Source organism: Salvelinus fontinalis, chromosome 33 (genome assembly GCF_029448725.1).
Source record: "Salvelinus fontinalis isolate EN_2023a chromosome 33, ASM2944872v1, whole genome shotgun sequence".
In the NCBI taxonomy this organism is placed as follows: Eukaryota; Metazoa; Chordata; class Actinopteri; order Salmoniformes; family Salmonidae; genus Salvelinus; species Salvelinus fontinalis.
Window position 1 is genome coordinate 41,042,879 of NC_074697.1, and position 19,999 is coordinate 41,062,877.

Below are 19,999 nucleotides of genomic sequence, written 5' to 3' on the forward strand. Positions count from 1 at the left end.
ACCTTTTTAACATTTCCCGCGGTTGATGGCCCCGCCAAGATTGCAATGTGTTGCGTTGATCTAGCAACCGTTTGTTTACAACCTGTCCTTGAGTTCCTTCATTGCAGACAAGACAGGCAACATTGTTGCAACTTTTAACACGAACCAGTGTTTCACACCGCACAGTAAAGGTATGGTAAGAAGAGAGGTTTGGTTCACTAATTATATTTCAGTGGCATCTTGCAAGCCCCGTTTGTTAGCTAGCTTACTAACGTTTTTTTTTTATGACAACTAGCTATCTTGCTAACGTTACTGTTGTGTAGATCCATTTTCTGTTGATACTAGTTAGCTACTGTTACCAATTGCTATTTAGTTGGTACTTTGGTAGGCTATTTATGTGACATTTGTGTTGTTGTGTCTTTATTGAAAGGAAAGATAATTTTTTTTTTAAGGCTGAAAGAATTGCAGTGGATAAATGTCTAGGCTGATGGACCCTCAGCCCAAGTTCCTACCAGAATGGAGGCTTGCAATCCAAATACATTATGGGAGTGCGGAGGCTGAGCGTTCACGCTCTGGACGACTCACGGCTGAGAGTAAGAGGCAGATAGAGGAGAGTGGCATGGCAGCCAAACGCATGCGACAAGATGCCAACAAGAGACTGGGTAAGGCGACATCAATAAATAGAGATTATAACAGAATCCGTTCCTGTCAAAGTAGTGGTTGATTCATCACTGCAACTGAATGGTCTGTCTGTTCCACTTTAATAGCACATTACCACCCCTCATAATACCCAACCATATGCCATTCAAACCATCCTATCTCTGTGTTCAGAGCAGAGAATCTATGACATCAAGTTCTGGAAGTCAGACCTGGACCAGAAACTGGAGGAGATTGTCCAGGAGATTAAGGTGCTGATAACCTGTAAGAGCCGGGTGGAGAGGTGTGCCGAGCCCCTCAGAGTCACACTGCAGTGCCTGACTGAGAGGTGAGAAGTAAACTCCCAATCAGTCAGTTAGAAAATGCAGTGATAAACAATTAGGTCGGAAGGAGTCTGCTCACTGTTCCAACAAATCAAATTGTATTGTTCACATACACGTGGTTAGCAGATGTTATTGCGAGTGTAGCAAAATGCTTGTGCTTCTAGTTCTGACAGTGCAGCAATATCTAACATGTAATCTAACAATTCCACAACTACCTAATACACACAAATCTAAGTAAATATGTGGAGGAGAAAACAGGGACCTAGAGTCACCAGACTAAGACCAACAGATAAGGAGATCCTTCAGTGCAACCTCAGAGCATTTCTTATTATTCTGTACGTAAATCCAGGACACTGCATTTAGTATGATATGTTACGAATTACAAGGGTTAGCTAAAAGGTTTAAGGTTAGGGGAAGGGTTAGCTAACATGCTAAGTAGTTGCAAAGTAGCTAAAAAGTAGTAAGTAGTTGAAAACTTGCTAAAATGCTAAAGTTGTCCGCCATCAGATTCAAACTTGCAACCTTTAGGAAGGGATTGTATATACTCCATCAACATGTGTGTTTCAGGCAGAGGCGTGTTTCCATTGACCTGGTACATGAGGAGGTGGAGCGGGAACTGATGAAGGAGAGGGAGGTGATCGAGGGAGTGGCATCACTGCTGAACCGCACCCTGGAGCAGACCAATGAACAGATCAGGTGGGTGAGGGGAGGAAGTGGTTCGCCACACGCACACACGATCAAGTCTCACGATCTCTACAGTGCTTCTAGTGCATGTCTCTGTTCTGGAGACTGAACCGCTCAGCAAAGTACTACCTAGAGAAGGACCTACGGAACAAGTTCCAAGCAGAGCAGATTGATGGTTTCTGCTCCATCCTCACAAACACCTCCCCGAATATTGACAACGTGACTAGTCAGACAGACCTCGCAGTACCAGGTTAAAACGATGGCACTTTCTCTTTGTGTAATGTGGGGCAGTAGGAAATTCAATGAAGGAAATGTCATTATTTCAAACTAAAGATAATCCCTTCTCTTTTTTTTTTTTTTTTTTTTTTTTTTACCTTTATTTAACTAGGCAAGTCAGTTAAGAACAAATTCTTATTTTCAATGACGGCCTAGGAACAGTGGGTTAACTGCCTGTTCAGGGGCAGAACGACAGATTTGTACCTTGTCAGCTCGGGGATTTGAACTTGCAACCTTCCGGTTACTAGTCCAACGCTCTAACCACTACTCTTCACCCAGCATGCAGTTTGACCTGCAGCAAACGTCATTATTCTACGCATAGAAATAGAAGGCCTGTCACAGTGCCTTGTGATGGACAGTCGGTGCATTCTGCATACAGTAGGTCCATTAGAAGCATTATTCCCTTCAGCCAGCAGAGATCAGTGTAATACCTCCTCTAACCACCCTACTTACAGTTGAAGTCAGAAGTTTACATACACTTAGGTTGGAGTCATTAAAACTCGTTTTTCAACCACTCCACAAATTTCTTGTTAACAAACTATAGTTTTGGCAAGTTGGTTAGGACATCTACTTTGTGCATGACACAAGTCATTTTTACAACAATTGTTTACAGACAGATAAATTCACTGTATCACAATTCCAGTGGATCAGAAGTTTACATACACTAAGTTGACTGTGCCTTTAAACAGCTTTGAGAATTCCAGAAAATTATGTCATGGCTTTAGAAGCTTCTGATAGGCTAATTGACATCATTTGAGTCAATTGAAGGTCTACCTGTGAATGTATTTCAAGGCCTACCTTCAAACTCAGTGCCTCTTTGCTTAACATCATGGGAAAATCTAAAGAAATCAGCCAAGACTTCAGAATTTTTTTTGTAGAACTCCACAAGTCTGGTTCATCCTTGAGAGCAATTTCCAAATGCCTGAAGGTACCACGTTCATCTGTACAAACAATAGTACGCAAGTATAAACACCATGGGACCACGCAGCCGTCATACCGCTCAGGAAGGAGACGCGTTCTTTGGTGCTAAAATTGCAAGTCAATCCCAGAACAACAGCAAATGACCTTGTGAAGATGCTGGAGGAAACGGGTACAAAAGTATCTATATCCACAGTAAAACGAGTTCAATATTGACATAACCTGAAAGGCCGGTCAGCAAGGAAGAAGCCACTACCCCAAAACCGCCATAAAAAAGCCAGATTACGGTTTGCAACTGCACATGGGGATAAAGATTGTACTTTTTGGAGAAATGTCCTCTGGTCTGATGAAACAAAAATAGAACTGTTTGGCCATAATGACCATTGTTATGTTTGGAGGGTAAAGGGGGAGGCTTGCAAGCTGAAAAACACCATCCCAACCGTGAAGCACGGTGGTGGCAGCATCATGCTGTGGGGGTGCTTTGCTGCAGGAGGGACTGGTGCACTTCACAAAATAGATGACACCATGAGGAAGGAAAAGTATGTGGATATATTGAAGCAACATCTCAAGACATCAGTCAGGAAGTTAAAGCTTGGTCACAAATGGGTCTTCCAAATGGACAATGACCCCAAGCATACTTCCAAAGTTGTGGCAAAATGGCTTAAGGACAACAAAGTCAAGTTATTGGAGTGGCCATCACAAAGCCCTAACCTCAATCCCATAGAAAAATTGTGGGCAGAACTAAAAAAGCATGTGCGATCTAGGAGGCCTACAAACCTGACTCAGTTACACCAGCTCTGTCAGGAGGAATGGGCCAAAATTCACCCTACTTGTTGTGGAAGCTTGTGGAAGGCTACCCGAAACGTTTGACCCAAGTTAAACAATTTAAAGGCAATGCTACAAAATACCAATTGAGTGTATGTAAACTTCTGGGAATGTGATGAAGTAAATAAAAGCTGAAATAAATCATTCTCTCTAATATTATTCTGACATTTCACATTCTTAAAATAAAGTGGTGATCCTAACTGACCTAAAACAGGGAATTTTACTAGGATTAAATGTCAGGAATTGTGAAAAACTGAGTTGAAATGTATTTGGCTAAAGTGTATCTAAACCTTTTCTACAGGTTAACCTGCTCCCTTTCATGACACACTGAACAAAAAAATGACAACATTTAATCCCTCCAATCCTAGTACCACTGTGACACCAGAGGAGTAGGAGACCTTCTCCAACATCAACATCCTCAAAGCAGAGCACGAGAACAACTCCCTGTCTCTGAGGGCTCTGGTGGACAGCCTCCTGGAGCAGACAGCTGCTGACATGTGCAGGCAGCACAACGCTACAGGCAATGCCCTCCGGCTGCAGGTCCAGGAGACCAAGACAGCCAAAGGACAACTGGAGGACCACCTGGCAAAGGTCAGCAGCAATGTGAAGAAAAACATACTTTATATGCATAACCCAGGCCATTCCCGTGATTCTTTTTTCATCATGTAGCAGACACTCTTATCCAGAATGACTTACAGGGGCAATTAGGGTTAAGTGCCTTGCCTAAGGGCACGTTAGCAGATGTTTTCACCTATTCAGCTCAGGGATTCAAACCAGAATCCTTTCGGTTACTGTCCGAAGGCTACCTGTCGCACTGTGTTACTGAAATTAATCGCCCCATGATTAATTACTGGAATGATTCCCCTCCTTTCTCCCTAAAAACTAAAAAGGTTCTGTCAGAGGTGGCTAGCCAGGAGTGGAACCGGAGGCCCTGCGCGTGGCCATCAAAGACAAAGCAGGTCCCCTGAAGGTGGCTCAGACACGGCTGTCCGCCCGCAGCCAGAGACCCAGCATCGAGCTCTACCATGACCCGGTCCAGGTCCGCCTGCTCTCCGAGGTCCAGGAGCTCACTGCACACATCAAGAGGTGACAATGCACTCCACCTTCCTGTCTACTGTACCTAACTCTTCCTACTTGTCTTGGGTCTCTGACCACTATTTTCACTTCCATTACAACTCGAGCTATTTTATAGTAGTTTACAGTCATGTTTTAGCTCTGTATGCGTTATAAGATTAGTTATCCTAACAACCCACTGATTAGAGATTCACCATACTCATGATTTTGTTACACAAACAGGATATCACAGATTTCATTTCAAGTCTTTTTTGTTCACCCATCTCTGGTTAAGAGACTCTTCTAAATGTAGTATGTGAATGACATATTGAATGTTTTGCCTATTTGCCATGAGTTGTATTAGCCTCCCATTGCTCTGTGTCAACCCTGTGACCCATCCCATTCCCCAGACTACAAGAGGCCCAGGCGGAGATGGAGGTGCAGGCCCTGACCCGCTCACAGCTGATCCTGGAAGAGGAGATCCAGGTCAAGTCCCGTTCTCTCTACATCGACGAGGTCATCTGCACCCAGCTCTGCCAGCCCATCTCCACCAACAGCTTCTGAATACCACTCCCACCATGACAAGCCTGGTCCGTGATCTGTTTGTACTGACTTGCATCAACAGATCTGGGACAAGCCTAGACCATGGCCACACTGACTTTATAGTGGGGCTCTTTAGCTTATGCTGACATACCCGGGCTAGCATTTTCACTGATGAATAAAATATGAGGTATACATTATGATGGAAAGCTGGAGTGCTTGTATTGTTTGCAGCAATTTTAATACAATATTTGGGTTTGAAGAAAAGGAGGATCAGATTGTGGGGCGTGTTTATATCTACAGTGATGGCGTCGTGTGTGTGTGTGCTGTATTTGCCAGACCCATCATGATTGTGTATCAAATTGAAGTTTCCTTCCTCTTACTTTAAATGGTGTTATTATATATATATCATTTTGAAAAGCTGTCTATTTGGGCCCATGTGTCTGTCAGGCAGGAGTCAGAGCATGGGGTAGGAGATGGCGAAGTAGTGGAGCTCTGAGTTGATGAGTTGTCTGTAGCGAGAGTACACCTCCTCCAGCTGCTCATCCTCGTCCTGAGTCTCATTTTTGTTGGTGTAGATGCGCACCTGGGACACAAACACAAGCAGCTTATAAACCACACAGTATATTGCTCACATAATACAGTCACGCACATTGCTATAGCTAGGTGCAACACGTGAGGTGTCATCAGTAGCTTTTAAAGAAGTAGAAGGAAGGAAATGTGACCGGGCTCTTTAAGAACGGACAAAGATGACTGCCCAGCTTGATGGCTGTTTCTTTAACGACCCAAACAAACTTTATAATGCCTGCAATATCCCAGTTCACTGGGCAGGAGAACACAGCAGGCTAGTGTGGGTCTGTGTTAGTAAATCTCTTCAATGCCAGGACATAGATTGGTACGCAGGTGTGTAGGCCTAGGCCTGTATGGCCTTATCCTAGTTCCCAGAGCTCTGGCTCACCTTGATGGTCCTGAGGATGGTCTTCTTTTCCAGGCGTTTCTGCAACAGCCGGTCCAGGAAGCTGATGTCCAGGAAGGCCCAGACCTTCAGGAAGACCAGCCGGCTGCACAGCAGCACCACCTCCAGCAGCTCCTCGTCCACAGACTCGTGGCTGTTGTTCAGGTCCAGGGTCAATTTCTACACCAAGGAATTGAGGTGGGAGACAGATTCACAACACTTCAACATGGATTCATGTTGTTAAAGGATTGAGTGCCACTGACTTCCTATTGACAATTTAGGGCTGGATTCAATCCATATCGCGGAAGAGCCGCGTGAAAATGTGAAGATCGTTTCCAATTGAGAGGACATATGCAACGTTTTACTGTGGATGCAGTAACGCGGGAACATTGCCTTTCATTTTAAATCGAGCTGTAACACGGATTTTCCGTGATACTTCTGCGATACGGATTGAATCCAGCCCTTAGAGTCATGTCTCTTGGGGCCGGTTTCCCTGACATAGATTAAGCCTAGTCCTGGAATATAACACATTCTCAATGGAGAATCTCTTATTCCAGGACTAGGCTTAGTCTGAACTACATGGATATAAAAAGGCAACGTAGGTACATGAATAAACACTGTTGATATACTGCACATACTTTATCGCCACACAAACCAGTGCCATCATTGCTCCATAACGGACTACTACCGTGTATTGATGGTGATGGGTTCGGATTTCTGAACTTTAAATATTAATCATTAGTTATGCTTGAGACATGAGGGGTGCCAGGGTCGAGGGTTTACACCAGAAGTTAGTGGTTATATGTAGGAGGAATGTATATGGTGGGTGCAATTAAGCTCGGAATGTACTGAGTGCAGGGGAAACGATCACGTGGCAGGCACTGATAAGGGTGGAGAGCCGTAGATTAGTGATGAAGGGGGTCGAGGTCAGGTCACATTAAGGGAGAAGGAACAGTTTATTGCCAGTATCACTTAACTTCCTGCCTAGCAATAAAGATGTCATGTTTAGAGAGGAGGCGACTCCGTCCAAATTGCCATCCTGGATGAACTGCACTACCTGAGCCACTTGTGTGGGTTGTAGACTACTTCTCATGCTACCACTAGAGTGAGAGCACCGCCAGCATTCAAAAGTGACCAAAACATCAGCCAGGAAGCATAGGAACTGAGAAGTGGTCTGTGGTCACCACCTGTAGAACCATTCCTTTTTTGGGGGTGTCTTACTAATTGCCTATAATTTCCACCTTTTGTCTATTCCATTTGCACAACAGCATGTGAAATTTATTGTCAATCAGTGTTGCTTCCTAAGTGGACAGTTTGATTTCACAGAAGTGTGATTGACTTGGAGTTACATTGTGTTGTTTAAGTGTTCCCTTTATTTTTTTGAGCAGTGTATATATATATTACCATTGGTGGAAATATATTTTTGTCTGATGCAGCTGTATTGACTCAATGGGTGAATAAACTTGGTTTAAGCTTTACTAATCATCCATGAATTGTATAAGGTTAATTTAGAACCCAACAATGGGTAGAGCAACCAATCCTCACCTGTAAACAGCTCCTGTAGCAGGGCACTAGGTTGGTAAGAGCAGGCTTGGCACTCCAGTCCTGTTCACTGAAGTAGCAGCTGGTGAGACTGAGCAAGCGCAGCGGGATCTCTCTGAGCAGAATCCTCCCCAGCTTGTCCACGTCGAGGATCCGCTCCACTGTGATCTGCACGCGAAGGTCAGGACAATGCTGAGCCAGATGGGACCAGGCATCCCCCCAGACCACCTGGATGTGGGGCTCGTGGATATGGCATCGTATGGTGAACGTCTGCAGGGACCCTCCCCCGCCCAGGCTCCTACACGCCGCGGATAGGGCCGCCAGCAGCTCGTCCGATACACAGCTGTAGTTGAGGGTAAGGGTACAGAGGCCCTGGAAGCGTTTCATGACCTGGGGGAAGGCAGGGTTGACGAAGACGGCCAGCGGCTGTGAGAAGAAGTCCTCCAGGTTGAGGTGGGTGATGCCGAGCCGGCGGCCCAGGTGGGTGTGCTGCTGAGCTGCAGCCACGGCTTCCAGCACCTCCAGGCCCTGGGGCAGGTTGAGGCGGGCCCCCCGCAGGCTCAGGTAGCCCAGGCGGGAGCCCTCGCGGCGCAGGTAGAAGGTGAGGCTGCGCACCAGGGAGTTGCGTACACTGCGGCACCAGGCGGCGCGGTCCAGCTCCATGTGGTTGACAGTTAGGCGGCGTAGTCGGCCGCCGGTTTTACGCAGCGCGGCGAGGAAGGTCCTCAGCGTCTGCTGGAAGCGCCGGGACACCAGAGAGTTGAGGGGGTGGGAGAAGCGGATCTCCAGGTTCTCCAGGTAAGAGCCGTAGGTCTTGGCGTAACACACGGCCGTCTCCAGCTCCGAGCGGCGGGTACTGGAGATGCGGCCGGAGAAGTTGAAGTTTCGAACCCTCCAGAGGGAGGGAGAGCGCATAACGTGGTGCCAATGGTGACACGCCAGGGCCGCCTTGACACGGTCGCGGTCCCGCAGCCACCAGAACACCTGCCGCAGACACACGTCCGGGAGATTAGCCCAGCCCAGTTTAGGCTTTTTATCTTCCTCCACCTCGCCTTCTTCCTCATCCTCATCCATTATCTCTATTCCTTTATCCTCCCCCTCTTCTTCTTCGTTCTTGTTCTCCGAGAACTGTTTCTCTGGATCCTCGGGGTAATCCATTTACAGGGAAGAAGTGTTGCCAAACCACTAACGTCTCTCAATATTCATCCACCAAATGTAAAGATGCCTGTCGTCTGAAATGTATACTATGTGACTCTGGAGTTGACTTGGACTACAGAGAAGCAGAGGACACATGCTTGTGTCTGTTGGGTCGCCATCAATGTGTCCCACTTGTCACCTAGAAATGACTAGACACCAAAACTGAAGCTCTGGAACCTTGATAGCTTTTATTGTTGTCACCATGAATCCAAAGGGACAACTTGTGACATCACAATAGGAGAAGATAAAACGCTCACAGCATTTGGACCTATTATGAAAAAATATAATCTCCTTATGTGTGCATACAGCAATTCATCATTTTTTTGGTAAATCAGTTATGTACATTTGTAAACCAATATTAAAATGTACAACTTTTGACAACTTTAATGATGGAGAAAACATTCCCATTTTCAGAACATACTGTATTTCTGTTGTAAACAATGTATAAAACTGGGTGGTTCGAGCCCTGAATGCTGATTGACTGACAGCCGTGGTATATCAGAATGTACACCACAGGTATGACAAAACATTTATCTTGACTGCACTAATTACGTTGGTAACCAGTTTATAATAGCAACAAGGCACCTCAGGGTTTTGTGATATATGCCCTTAGCTGTGGTATATTGGCCATTTACCACACCTCCTCGGGCCTTATTGCTTAATTATACAACAATCGTAAAATAGGATTCTTATCCTCTTGTAGAAGAATCCTGACTAATGTAATAAGTCATAATCTCTTACTATATCCCAACCTGTCCAATCACCAGAAATAACTCAACTGCCTCAAATACAGATTTTCTGCTGAAAATAACTTTCAATTTGCTGAAATAAATAACATCATCACTAAGTTGTCATCCACTACGCCAATTCACCATGGAGTGTTCCTTCAGAAGTTCTGAGCATGTTTCTCATTTCAAGTTGACATGGATCTGACATTTGACCTGAAAGGAGAAAAAAAAGATAGTTCGTTTCTCTCTTTTTCATCACTCCAAATTATTAAAAAAGGGGACCAGGGTTTGGGTCAATTCCAGGGTTGGAGACTGAAGTGAAATGGAATTGACCCAACCCAGAAGGGTAATGTGTTTTTGGCACAGAGCTGTACCTCATGCCATCGTAGTGTGACTACGGGGAGAGCCAGGTGACAGTGGGGACAGGTGCTGATCTGGTCAACCTCCCGCTCCTGCCTCCTGCCTTGGGCTGAGAACAATGCAGACTTCATAGAACTGGTCAAACGAGGACTGGCCTGCTCCTGTTTGTGGCTGCCATTTTCCTCATCATCATCACCTTTAGACTCCTCTGATGTGTGGTCACACTCCAGCTAGCAGTGGGGGAAGAGAATGGAACAAGTGATTTAAACACTAACCTCTTTCCATGGAGAATCTGCATTGAGAATACTTGCTTGTCCGGAAGAAGGCTTAATATAGGCACCGGAAGTAGGCAAAACGAGGAGGGATGATCTGACGACGATGACTTGGGTTCAAGCTGTTGAATAAGAACATACCTGATGCTCCGCCATCTCCTCCAATGGGAAAGACCTCATACAGCTCCTGCAAACCACTGCTGTTCGCCTGCCTGCATCCAGAAAACAGTTTGAATATAACATAACATTGAACACCATAGTATCAATCTCATCTGACTCTATAGTGATTATGATTTCCATTTTCCAATGTGTTGAATATTACATATGGCAAATCAACTTAAACTGAAGTGTAGGGGTTAGCCTCACTGTTGGAGGATGGCGGGGAGGGGTTATCGGGAACAGAGAGGTCAGGGCAGATCTGGGCATGCTCCGGCTGGTCCCTCAGAGTGACGTAGCGTCCGCAGTCGGAGCAGCGCTCGGTGCGCCTGCCACACGCCAGGCTGTGCTCCGCCATGGCCGACAGCGGCAACTCCACCGGGCAGAACTCACAGCGCTGCAGCCTTGCCTTACACTAGTCCGACAGAGAGTGGAGTGATTCATTCTGTATAACAGTCGTTATTATACACCTGTATCAATTACAGTTTGACTATGACGATCATGTAGAGGAACTAACTCCTTTCACTGAAACGGCATCGTCATGGTGTATGTGTGGCAATGCCGGTGACCGTTGAATAGTCTCACCTCATGGTCCAGGAGCTGGCAACTCTCCACCTTTTTGTCGCACTTGGTGCACTTCACCTGTGGGAGTGACAGAGCGACAATATATTGAAAATAAACAAAATCGGGGGCCTTGATCTCTCAACATCTACTCGGGTATTTGGAAGTGATCCTGGTTTCATTACAGCAGTGGTTTACCTGGCTGTGCTGGTTCTGATGGTGCTGCTCCAATAGCTCTCTGGGAACCGGCTCATCACAGTCTGGACACAGGCATAGGAACCGCTGGCAGTGGGACTCGTGCAAGGCAAAGTTGGACACAGCCACCTCCTTGTGACTGACAGTTGGACACGAGCACAGGAGAAGTGTTAGAGGCGCCACAAGACCACAGACCTGTGTGTGCAGTGGTTTAAAGTACTTAAGTAAAAATACTTGAAAGTAGTTGTTTTGGGCATCTGTACTTTACTTGACTATTTCTATTTTTGACAACTTTTACTTTCACTTCATTCCTAAATAAAAATGTACTTTTTACTCCATACATTTTCCCTGACACCCAAAAGTACTTGTTACATTTTGAATGCTTAGCAGGACAGGAAAATTGTCTAATTCACACACTTATCAACAGAACATCCCTGGTCATTCCCACATGCCTCTGATCTGGCGGACTCACTAAACACATGCTTCGTTTGTAAATGATGTCCAACATGCATGTCCAGAAAATGATGCCATCTAGTTTGCTTTATAAGGTATAAGGAATTTTAAATGAATTATAATTTTACTTTTGATACTTGACTATATATTCACTGTTCCCCGGGCCCAGATGATGTGGATGTTGATTAAGGCAGCACCCGCACCTCTGATTCAGAGGGGTTGGGTTAAATGCAGAAGACACATTTCAGTTGAATGATTTCAGTTGTACAACTGACTAACGTAAACTCGTACATCGCCTTGGTCCGCTTGCCCTTATTTTAGCGCCCCAAAAACGTAATACTTCCAGATCAACTGTAATGTCAATACCATTGTAAAGCACAATTTCTCCCCTTTCCAACATTATCAATTACATGACCTAAACGCTGCCCGTTTCTGCATAATTCAAGCAGGCAATGAGCCCCATCGGGTCTTTTTAAAAATGGCGGGTTCTCACTAATGCGTGATAGTGAGAAGGAGAGATGTTGTGTGGGAAAATTGCTTTTTTTCACTCGATCTGTCCTACTTATCACCTTACCGCCTCTAAAATGTAAATAAAACACTATAAAGAGTTTATATAATGTGTCATTGCATACCTATTTGAAGGTTTGTGTCGAATTTGAATCGGGTTTTTAGGGCGGTGCTAAAGTGATCTTAGAAGTAAAAGAGGCTTTGAGAATGATGATCGCATGCAATGATTACGCAAAAAATGACTAGGTATCCCCCCCTTACCCCAGTCACTGTCCATTTCTTGTTTTTAAACGATGAGAGAAGTGCTACACCTGGTGGAGAGAGATTGTAAGACAGAAATAGTTGCTTTATGCATGCTGTACGTTATGACATGACACGTCTAGATGTAACGGAGGGTCCATTTTTTCAACTTTTCTCAAATACTATAGAGCCATTACCATGTCGATCAACGCTTGAATATAAACCTAGTTCACACCCCCGATTTTGAAGTCAACACAGTCGCTACAGTCCCATTTGTTTTCTTTGTAGCCTCGTTTGAATGTTGCGGTTGCGCACATTTGTACGGAATGGGGTGAGTTTACTTTAGGTATAACCCTTTCCCTTAAAATTTTTGCAATTATATTTACTTTTGATACTTAGGTATATGTAAAACCTAATACTTTTACTCAAGTAGTATTTTACTGAGTGACTTTCACTTTTACTTGAGTCATTTTCTACCTTCTTACCTTTAATTTTACTCAAGTATGAAAATGTGGTACTTTTGTGTTGTTTGTGTTTGATGTATGGTCTGAACATAGAGCTGAAGAGAATGTCAAGGCCAGCTCTACTGTGATCTGTTCAAGCATTTTCACTTTCAAAGATTCTAGAAATGCCTCTCAACCTGAAATTATGGTAGCCCAGTCAATATTATTGACAATGTATCTTATTATGAAGTGAACAGTCTCTCTCAACAAACTATGTCTTTAGGAAAATTAGTAGCCAATGTATATCCTTAAAAATCGTGCTGAAGAATATCGACTACTTTGATGGTTTGTTTTGAACTTTTAAAACACTTTTTTAAATATTCAAATGTTTTAATTGTCTCACCACTGGTCACAGATACGGGTTGTGTCTTCTTCCTTGTCTGCCATCGCGGAATAGGTGTAAATTCTGACCCCAAAATAGAAGTTGCTACGCCCAACCTAGCATTTGGAAGCCAAATTCATTAAGCCCAACTGGTGACATGGTAAATAGCATTGTGAACTTAGCAGCATTGAGGTCATGTGATCATACGGCAAATTTTCGAAATAAAAGTCCACCTGACGAAATGTTACTTGGCTGTTACAGAACGTTTTTCTGATTTAAAAATCACAAAACAAATATTGTTTAAAATTACATAAGCATACATTTATTGTAAAAAGAATCTATATATACGTAACGAAAATATAAACGGACATGTAAAGTGTTGGTCCCATGTTTCATGAGCTGAAATAAAAGATCCCTGAAATTTTCCATATGCACAAAAAGCTTATTTCTCTCACAAATTTGTTTGCATCCCTGTTAGTGAGCATTTCTCCTTTGCCAAGATAATCCATTCACCTGACAGGTGTGGCATATCAAGAAGCTGATTTAAACAGCATTACACAGGTGCACCTTGTGATGGGGAAAATAAAAGGACACTAAAATGTGCAGTTTTGACACACTACAATGCCACAGATGTCTCAAGTTTTGAGGGAGCGTGCAATTGACACGCTGACTGTAGGAATTTCCACCAGAGAATTGAATGTTCATTTCTCTACCATAAGCCTCCTCCAACGTCATTTTAGAGAATTTGGCAGTATGTCCAACCAGCCTCACAACCGCAGACCACGTGTAACCAGACCAGCTCAGGACCTCCACATCCGGCTTCTTCACCTGCGGAATCGTCTGAGACCAGCCACCCAGACAGCTGATGAAACCGAGTCGTCTTCCTGTCTGTAATAAAGCCCTTTTGTGGGGAAGTTGTCACCATACAAGAGGGGCATTTTAGTATCCTCAGAACCTCTTCTAATAACATCGACAGAGTAAGACCCTTTTTCGGAACAAATCTACTGTCACTGCTGACTAAAACACAGGTCCTCATTCGGAAAGGCTCTGGAGCAACGAACCGCCCTTGCTGTCTCTGCCTGGCCGGTTCCCCTCTCTCCACTGGGATTCTCTGCCTATAACCCTGTTACAGGGGCTGAGTCACTGGCTTACTGGTGCTCTTTCATGCCGTCCCTGGGAGGGGTGCGTCACTTGAGTGGGTTGAGTTACTGACGTGATCTTCCTGTCTGGGTTGGCGCCCCTCCTTGGTTTGTGCTGTGGTGGAGATCTTTGTTGGCTATACTCGGCCTTGTCTCAGGATTATAAGTTGGTGGTTGAAGATATCCCTCCAGTGGTGCGGGGGCTGTGCTTTGGCAAAGTGGGTGGGGTTATATCCTTCCTATTTGGCCCTGTCCGGGGGTATCTTCGGATGGGGCCACAGTGTCTCCTGACCGCTCCTGTCTCAGCCTCCAGTATTTATGCTGCAGTAGTTTGTGTCGGGGGGCTAGGGTCAGTTGGTTATACCTGGAGTACTTCTCCTGTCTTATCCAGTGTCCTGTGTGAATTTAAGTATGCTTTCTCTAATTCTCTCGTTCTCTCTTTCTTTCTCTCTCTGAGAACCTGAGCCCTAGGACCATACGTCAGGACTACCGGGCATGACGACTCCCTGCTGCCCCCAGTCCGCCTGGCCTTGCTGCTATTCCAGTTTCAACGGTTCTGCCTGCGGTTACGGAACCCCTACCTGTCCCAGACCTGCTGTTTTCAACTCTTAATGATCGGCTATGAAAAGCCAACAGATTTATTCCTGATTATTATTTGACCATGCTTGTCATTTATGAACATTTTGAAAATCTTGGCTCTCTCTAATTTTCTCCTTCTCTCTTTCTTTCTCTCGGAGGACCTGAGCCCTGGGACCATATGTCGGGACTGCCGGGCGTGGTGGCTCCTTGCTGTCCCCAGTCCGCCTGGCCTTGCTGCTGTTCCGGTTTCAGCTGTTCTGCCTGCGGTTATGGAACCGGCACCTGTCCCAGACCTGTTGTTTTTCAACCCTTAATGATCGGCTATGAAAAGCCAACTGAATATTATCCATGATTATTATTTGACCATGCTTGTCACTTATGAACATTTTTGAACATCTTGGCATAGTTCTGTTATAATCTCCACCCGGCACAGCCAGAAGAGGACTGGCCACCCCTCATAGCCTGGTTCCTCTCTAGGTTTCTTCCTAGGTTTTGGCCTTTCTAGGGAGTTTTTCCTAGCCACCGTGCTTCTACACCTGCATTCTAGCTGTTTGGGGTTTTAGGCTGGGTCTCTGTACAGCACTTCGAGATATTAGCTGATGTACGAAGGGCTATATAAAATAAACTTGATTGATTGATTGATTACAGCCCTATACAGCTGTTTGCTACTCTACCTTTTAATCTATAGAAGTTGTCATCATAAAAGGGGGGTATTTTAGTAACCTCAGAACCTCTTCTAATTTTCCAGTGTCACACCATAGATTGACCGCCTAAGATACTTTTTTCGGCCAAAATGTACTGTCACCGCTGACGAGCGTTCACATTCTAAACAAACTATGCAAGTATTCCTGGGAATCACCCAGAGAGCTACCATTCCTTCATCTGGAATAACTTCTTCAAGCACATTGACAGCAGATGTTCCCGGCTGCACCTGGGCAACACGACTCACAGCCTGAGTGACGCAGACCTGCATAAGCTCGCCAAAAAGACAGAAGGCTACTCTGGGGCCGACATTAGCATAATGGTACGAGATGCCCTCATGCAGCCTGTCAGGAGAGTACAGTCGGCCACACACTTCAAAAAGGTCACTTATACACGTGATATAGTAAGTGTTTGTTTTTTCTTTACTACTGAGGAGATATCATTTTTTGTTTGTGATGGTACTATAGGTGCGAGGGCCATCCTGTGCCAACAGTCAATTGACGGTGGATTACCTTCTTACCCCGTGTTTGCCATCCATAGAATTGACCTGGATGGATGTGCCTGGCAACAAGCTGCTGGAGCCCATCATCTGCATGGTGAGAAACACACATTCACAGCACAGACATACTCCCTATGTTCACTGACATTCACTGCTCACAAACATACTGGAACATGCCGTTTCAACATACACCTCCAGGCATTGCAAACTGACTCTCACATTTGTGTAATTGCTGAACCATGCTCATGATTTTTGTCTTCTTTGTGGGTCCCTCTGTCCTCCAGTCTGACATTCTGCACTCACTATCCACCACTACACAACCCACAGTCAAAATGGAGGACTTGTTCAAGGTGAGGAAGTTCAGAGGACTTGGGGCTGAGAGGTACTGGTTAGCCGGGGCTTCACTACTCCTTACAATGTCTCTCCTCTCAAGGCCAATTCGTATCAAGGTGTTTTTATTTCTATTCTTTGTACGACTTTGATTTGGAAATCAGTTTAATTTTAGTTAGTTTTCAGATCCACTTTACTAGATTTTATAAAAGGTTTTATAAAAAAACAATTTCGTTTTTATATGATTTTATTTCAGTTTTTGCAATATTACTTTAGTGCCATGTTGCAAAATGGATGCATGTTTTGGAATATTTTTTATTCTGTACAGGCTTCCTTCTATTTAGTCTGTCAATTAGGCTAGTATTGTGGAGTAACTATAATGTTTTTTCCTATCACAGCCTTTAAACTCTAACTGTTTGTCACCATTGGCCTCCTGGTGAATTTCCTGAGCGATTTCCTTCCTCTGTATTGATACACCATCCAACATTGAATTCATAACTTGACCATGCTCAGTGATATTTAATGTCTGCTTTTTGAAAATATTTCAAGCTCTGCATCGTGAAACAGGCAAAATATAGACTACTACCTACAATTTGTGATATTGTGTTCAAAATAAGACGACTTTTATTTTGAAGCTATTCGCCCCATTTGGACCCATTAATGTCGCTGATTTCACGGAGCTATGGGAAGTACAGATTGTGAATAAAGTCGGAGTTTCACTTGCCTGTTCATCGTAATAGAAACCGAAAGGATCGACTCCATGACTCCCCCTCTCCATTCCTCCGCAGCTGTGAGAGGCGCGTCACCAAATCGTCTATAATAACCCGTCATTGGTGAACCTGTTGCGAGGCAATTACGGTAATAACGTAATTTAGGGGTGCCATTGCAGTGCTACCCAACATCGTTACATGGAAATGAACACATTTTCTACTTATGTTCAAGTGCATCCAAACCAGGTATAATTTGAAATGTGATGCTGTGTTGTTTTACTGTGCATGCATGGCCCTTTTTTAGTGGGTAGGGATAGCCCGGCCCTACCTATCTGATTATCTTTCTTCTCAGGCCCAGTCCTAACTGACCCCAATAACCAAGAAAGGGAAACCATTGACTAAGTAGTTTGCCTCAACCCATTTTCTCTGCAAAATACTCTCATGGTCAACAGAGCTGATCATGTGCTGGATATCAGACAAACAGCAGTAATACACAATTGCAATACACAATTGCATTTCTATTGTTTTGTAACTACACCGAACTAAAATATAAAACGGAACATGTAAAGTGTTGGTCCATGTTTCATGAGCTGAAATAAAAGATCTCAGAAATGTTCCATATGCACAAAAAGCTTATTTCTCTCAAACTTCATGCACACATTTGTTTGCATCCCTGTTAGTGAGCATTTCTCCTTTGCCAAGATAATCAATTCACCTGACAGGTGTGGCATGTCAAGAAGCTGATTAAATCATTACACAGGTGCACCTTGTGCTGGGGACAATAAAAGGCCACTAAAATATGAAGTTTTGTCACACAACACAATGCCACAGATGTCTCAAGTGTTGAGGGAGCTGACTGCAGGAATGTCCACCAGATCTGTTGCCAGATAATTAAATGTACATTTTTCTACCATAAGCCGTCTCCAATATTGTTTTAGAGAATTTGGCAGTACGTCCAACTGGCCTCACAACCGCAGACCCACGAGTATGGTGTCGTGTGGGCGGTTTGCTGATGTCAAAGTTGTGATCAGAGTACCCCATGGTGGCGGTGGGGTTATGGTATGGGCAGGCATAAGCTACGGACAGTGGACACAATTGCATTTTACCGATGGCAATTTGAAGGCACAGAGAACTTTACGAGACCCTGAGGCCCATTGTCGTGCCATTCATCTGCCGCCATCACCTCATGTTTCAGCATAATAATGCTCGGCCCCATTTCGCAAGAATCTGTACACAATTTCTGTAAATATAATAATAATTAGAGCCGTAAGCCTGATATAGGCCCCCGGCCACCCTACAGTGTGCAGGACCCATTGATTCTTACAATTTGTAACACTCATGTCCCATCGAATGCTTGAAAAAAACTATGCAAAGTAACAAAATGTGATGTCAGATCACGTAAAAGTGGATTACTTACGCCTTGATCACACTGACAGCGTCATTGCGTTTTGATACACCAGAAGTACATTTAATTCCAATAGAATGCTTTGTTTGCCTTGAAGCATTGTGTTGCAGAGGCAGTTGCAGTGCGTTCTGTGTGGTGCATACGTTGGATCTATCGAACGTAAACGTCAAACTGTCTGCGTAGACGGCTTGACAGAAATGGTAGCAGAAGGGGAATGTTTTTCTTTTATTGCACACTTATCCAGCTGATGCTGCGTTCCATTTTGCAGAATTAAGCTGTCGGTGTGATCCAGGCGTTAGGCTTTAGGAAAATCAACCAACTACAGAGATTGATGGGGAGGGGAGAGGAAGAGGACCCATGTACCCCCGCTTCAATCAAACAGCCTTCAGTCAACCACTTGGCTTCAGTCATCCCCCAAGATTGAAGTGGGAGACAAATCCAGCTATAGCCTCCTCCTTGTCAGGCATCTCACACTGGGAAGACAGGGGTCCTCTCACACTGGGCAGACAGGGGTCCTCTCACACTGGGCAGACAGGGGTCCTCTCACACTGGGCAGACAGGGGTCCTCTCACACTGGGCAGACAGGGGTCCTCTCACACTGGGCAGACAGGGGTCCTCTCACACTGGGCAGACAGGGGTCCTCTCACACTGGGCAGACAGGGGTCTTCTCACACTGCGCAGACAGGGGTTCTCTCACACTGGGCAGACAGTGGTCCTCTCACTGGGCAGACAGGGGTCCTGGGATGGACAGCTCACACAGCTTCCCCACATACGGTTGTGGACCAAGGGTGACCTCGTTGAAGAGGAGGTCACCCCTGTCTACGCAGCCTGTAATGTTTTTGAAAAGGGAAATGTTTTTTAAGTGGATAGTGAATTTAATTTCCTTACTACGCTATCAATTCATTGATGTAGTGATTTTACAATGTGTTTTACGGTATTTTCGAAGTACTCAATTTGAAATATGCAGTATTTGGTTGTGCACTTTTTTTGTTAAACTTTTCTATGTTTGTTTTTGGAAAAGTTTGTGTGCCTTTTAATGATCAAATGATAATAAATATGACTTACAGTAGGTTGGGTTTGTCTTCACAGGCTTCTTTAGCTTTATGCAAAGCTGGTTTTGTATCACATTGCTCCTGCTGCGGTGGTTGCCTGGGAAGCCGTGCAGACAGAGTAGATGTTGAATTTTCTAAAATGTCTATCATTACTGCTTGATGATAGTGGAAAGACACAAGGAGAGGGATAGTGATTAGCCCCAATGACACAAGCTACATCAACTATAAGAACACAACCCACACACTTGAAGGGCATTTTACAAATCCTAACGTTTTACACACCGTAACTCCTTTTGTGGACAACATTCCTTCATCTCAGACTCAATGTAGGGGCTTG

General features: G+C 44.5%; 2 protein-coding genes and 1 pseudogene across 2 annotated transcripts; 1 reads left to right on the forward strand and 2 right to left on the reverse strand.

The window, feature by feature from the left end:
- The first annotated feature begins 81 nt into the window (after positions 1–81).
- On the forward strand, positions 82–19,679 carry LOC129832299 (tektin-1-like; annotated as a pseudogene).
- On the reverse strand, positions 5,713–8,910 carry LOC129832298 (F-box only protein 39-like). The gene is made up of 3 exons (XM_055896247.1): positions 7,756–8,910; positions 6,214–6,390; positions 5,713–5,841 (listed from the first exon to the last, which is right to left on the reverse strand). The coding sequence occupies exons 1-3, from the start codon at positions 8,908–8,910 to the stop codon at positions 5,713–5,715; spliced, it is 1,461 nt and encodes a 486-aa protein (XP_055752222.1).
- LOC129832297 (XIAP-associated factor 1-like) lies at positions 9,119–13,351 on the reverse strand. The gene is made up of 7 exons (XM_055896246.1): positions 13,268–13,351; positions 11,225–11,360; positions 11,051–11,107; positions 10,676–10,880; positions 10,451–10,521; positions 10,052–10,267; positions 9,119–9,890 (listed from the first exon to the last, which is right to left on the reverse strand). Exons 1-7 carry the CDS (start codon positions 13,309–13,311, stop codon positions 9,858–9,860), a joined length of 762 nt encoding a protein of 253 aa, XP_055752221.1. The 5' UTR covers positions 13,312–13,351; the 3' UTR covers positions 9,119–9,857.
- Positions 19,680–19,999: the final 320 nt, after the last annotated feature.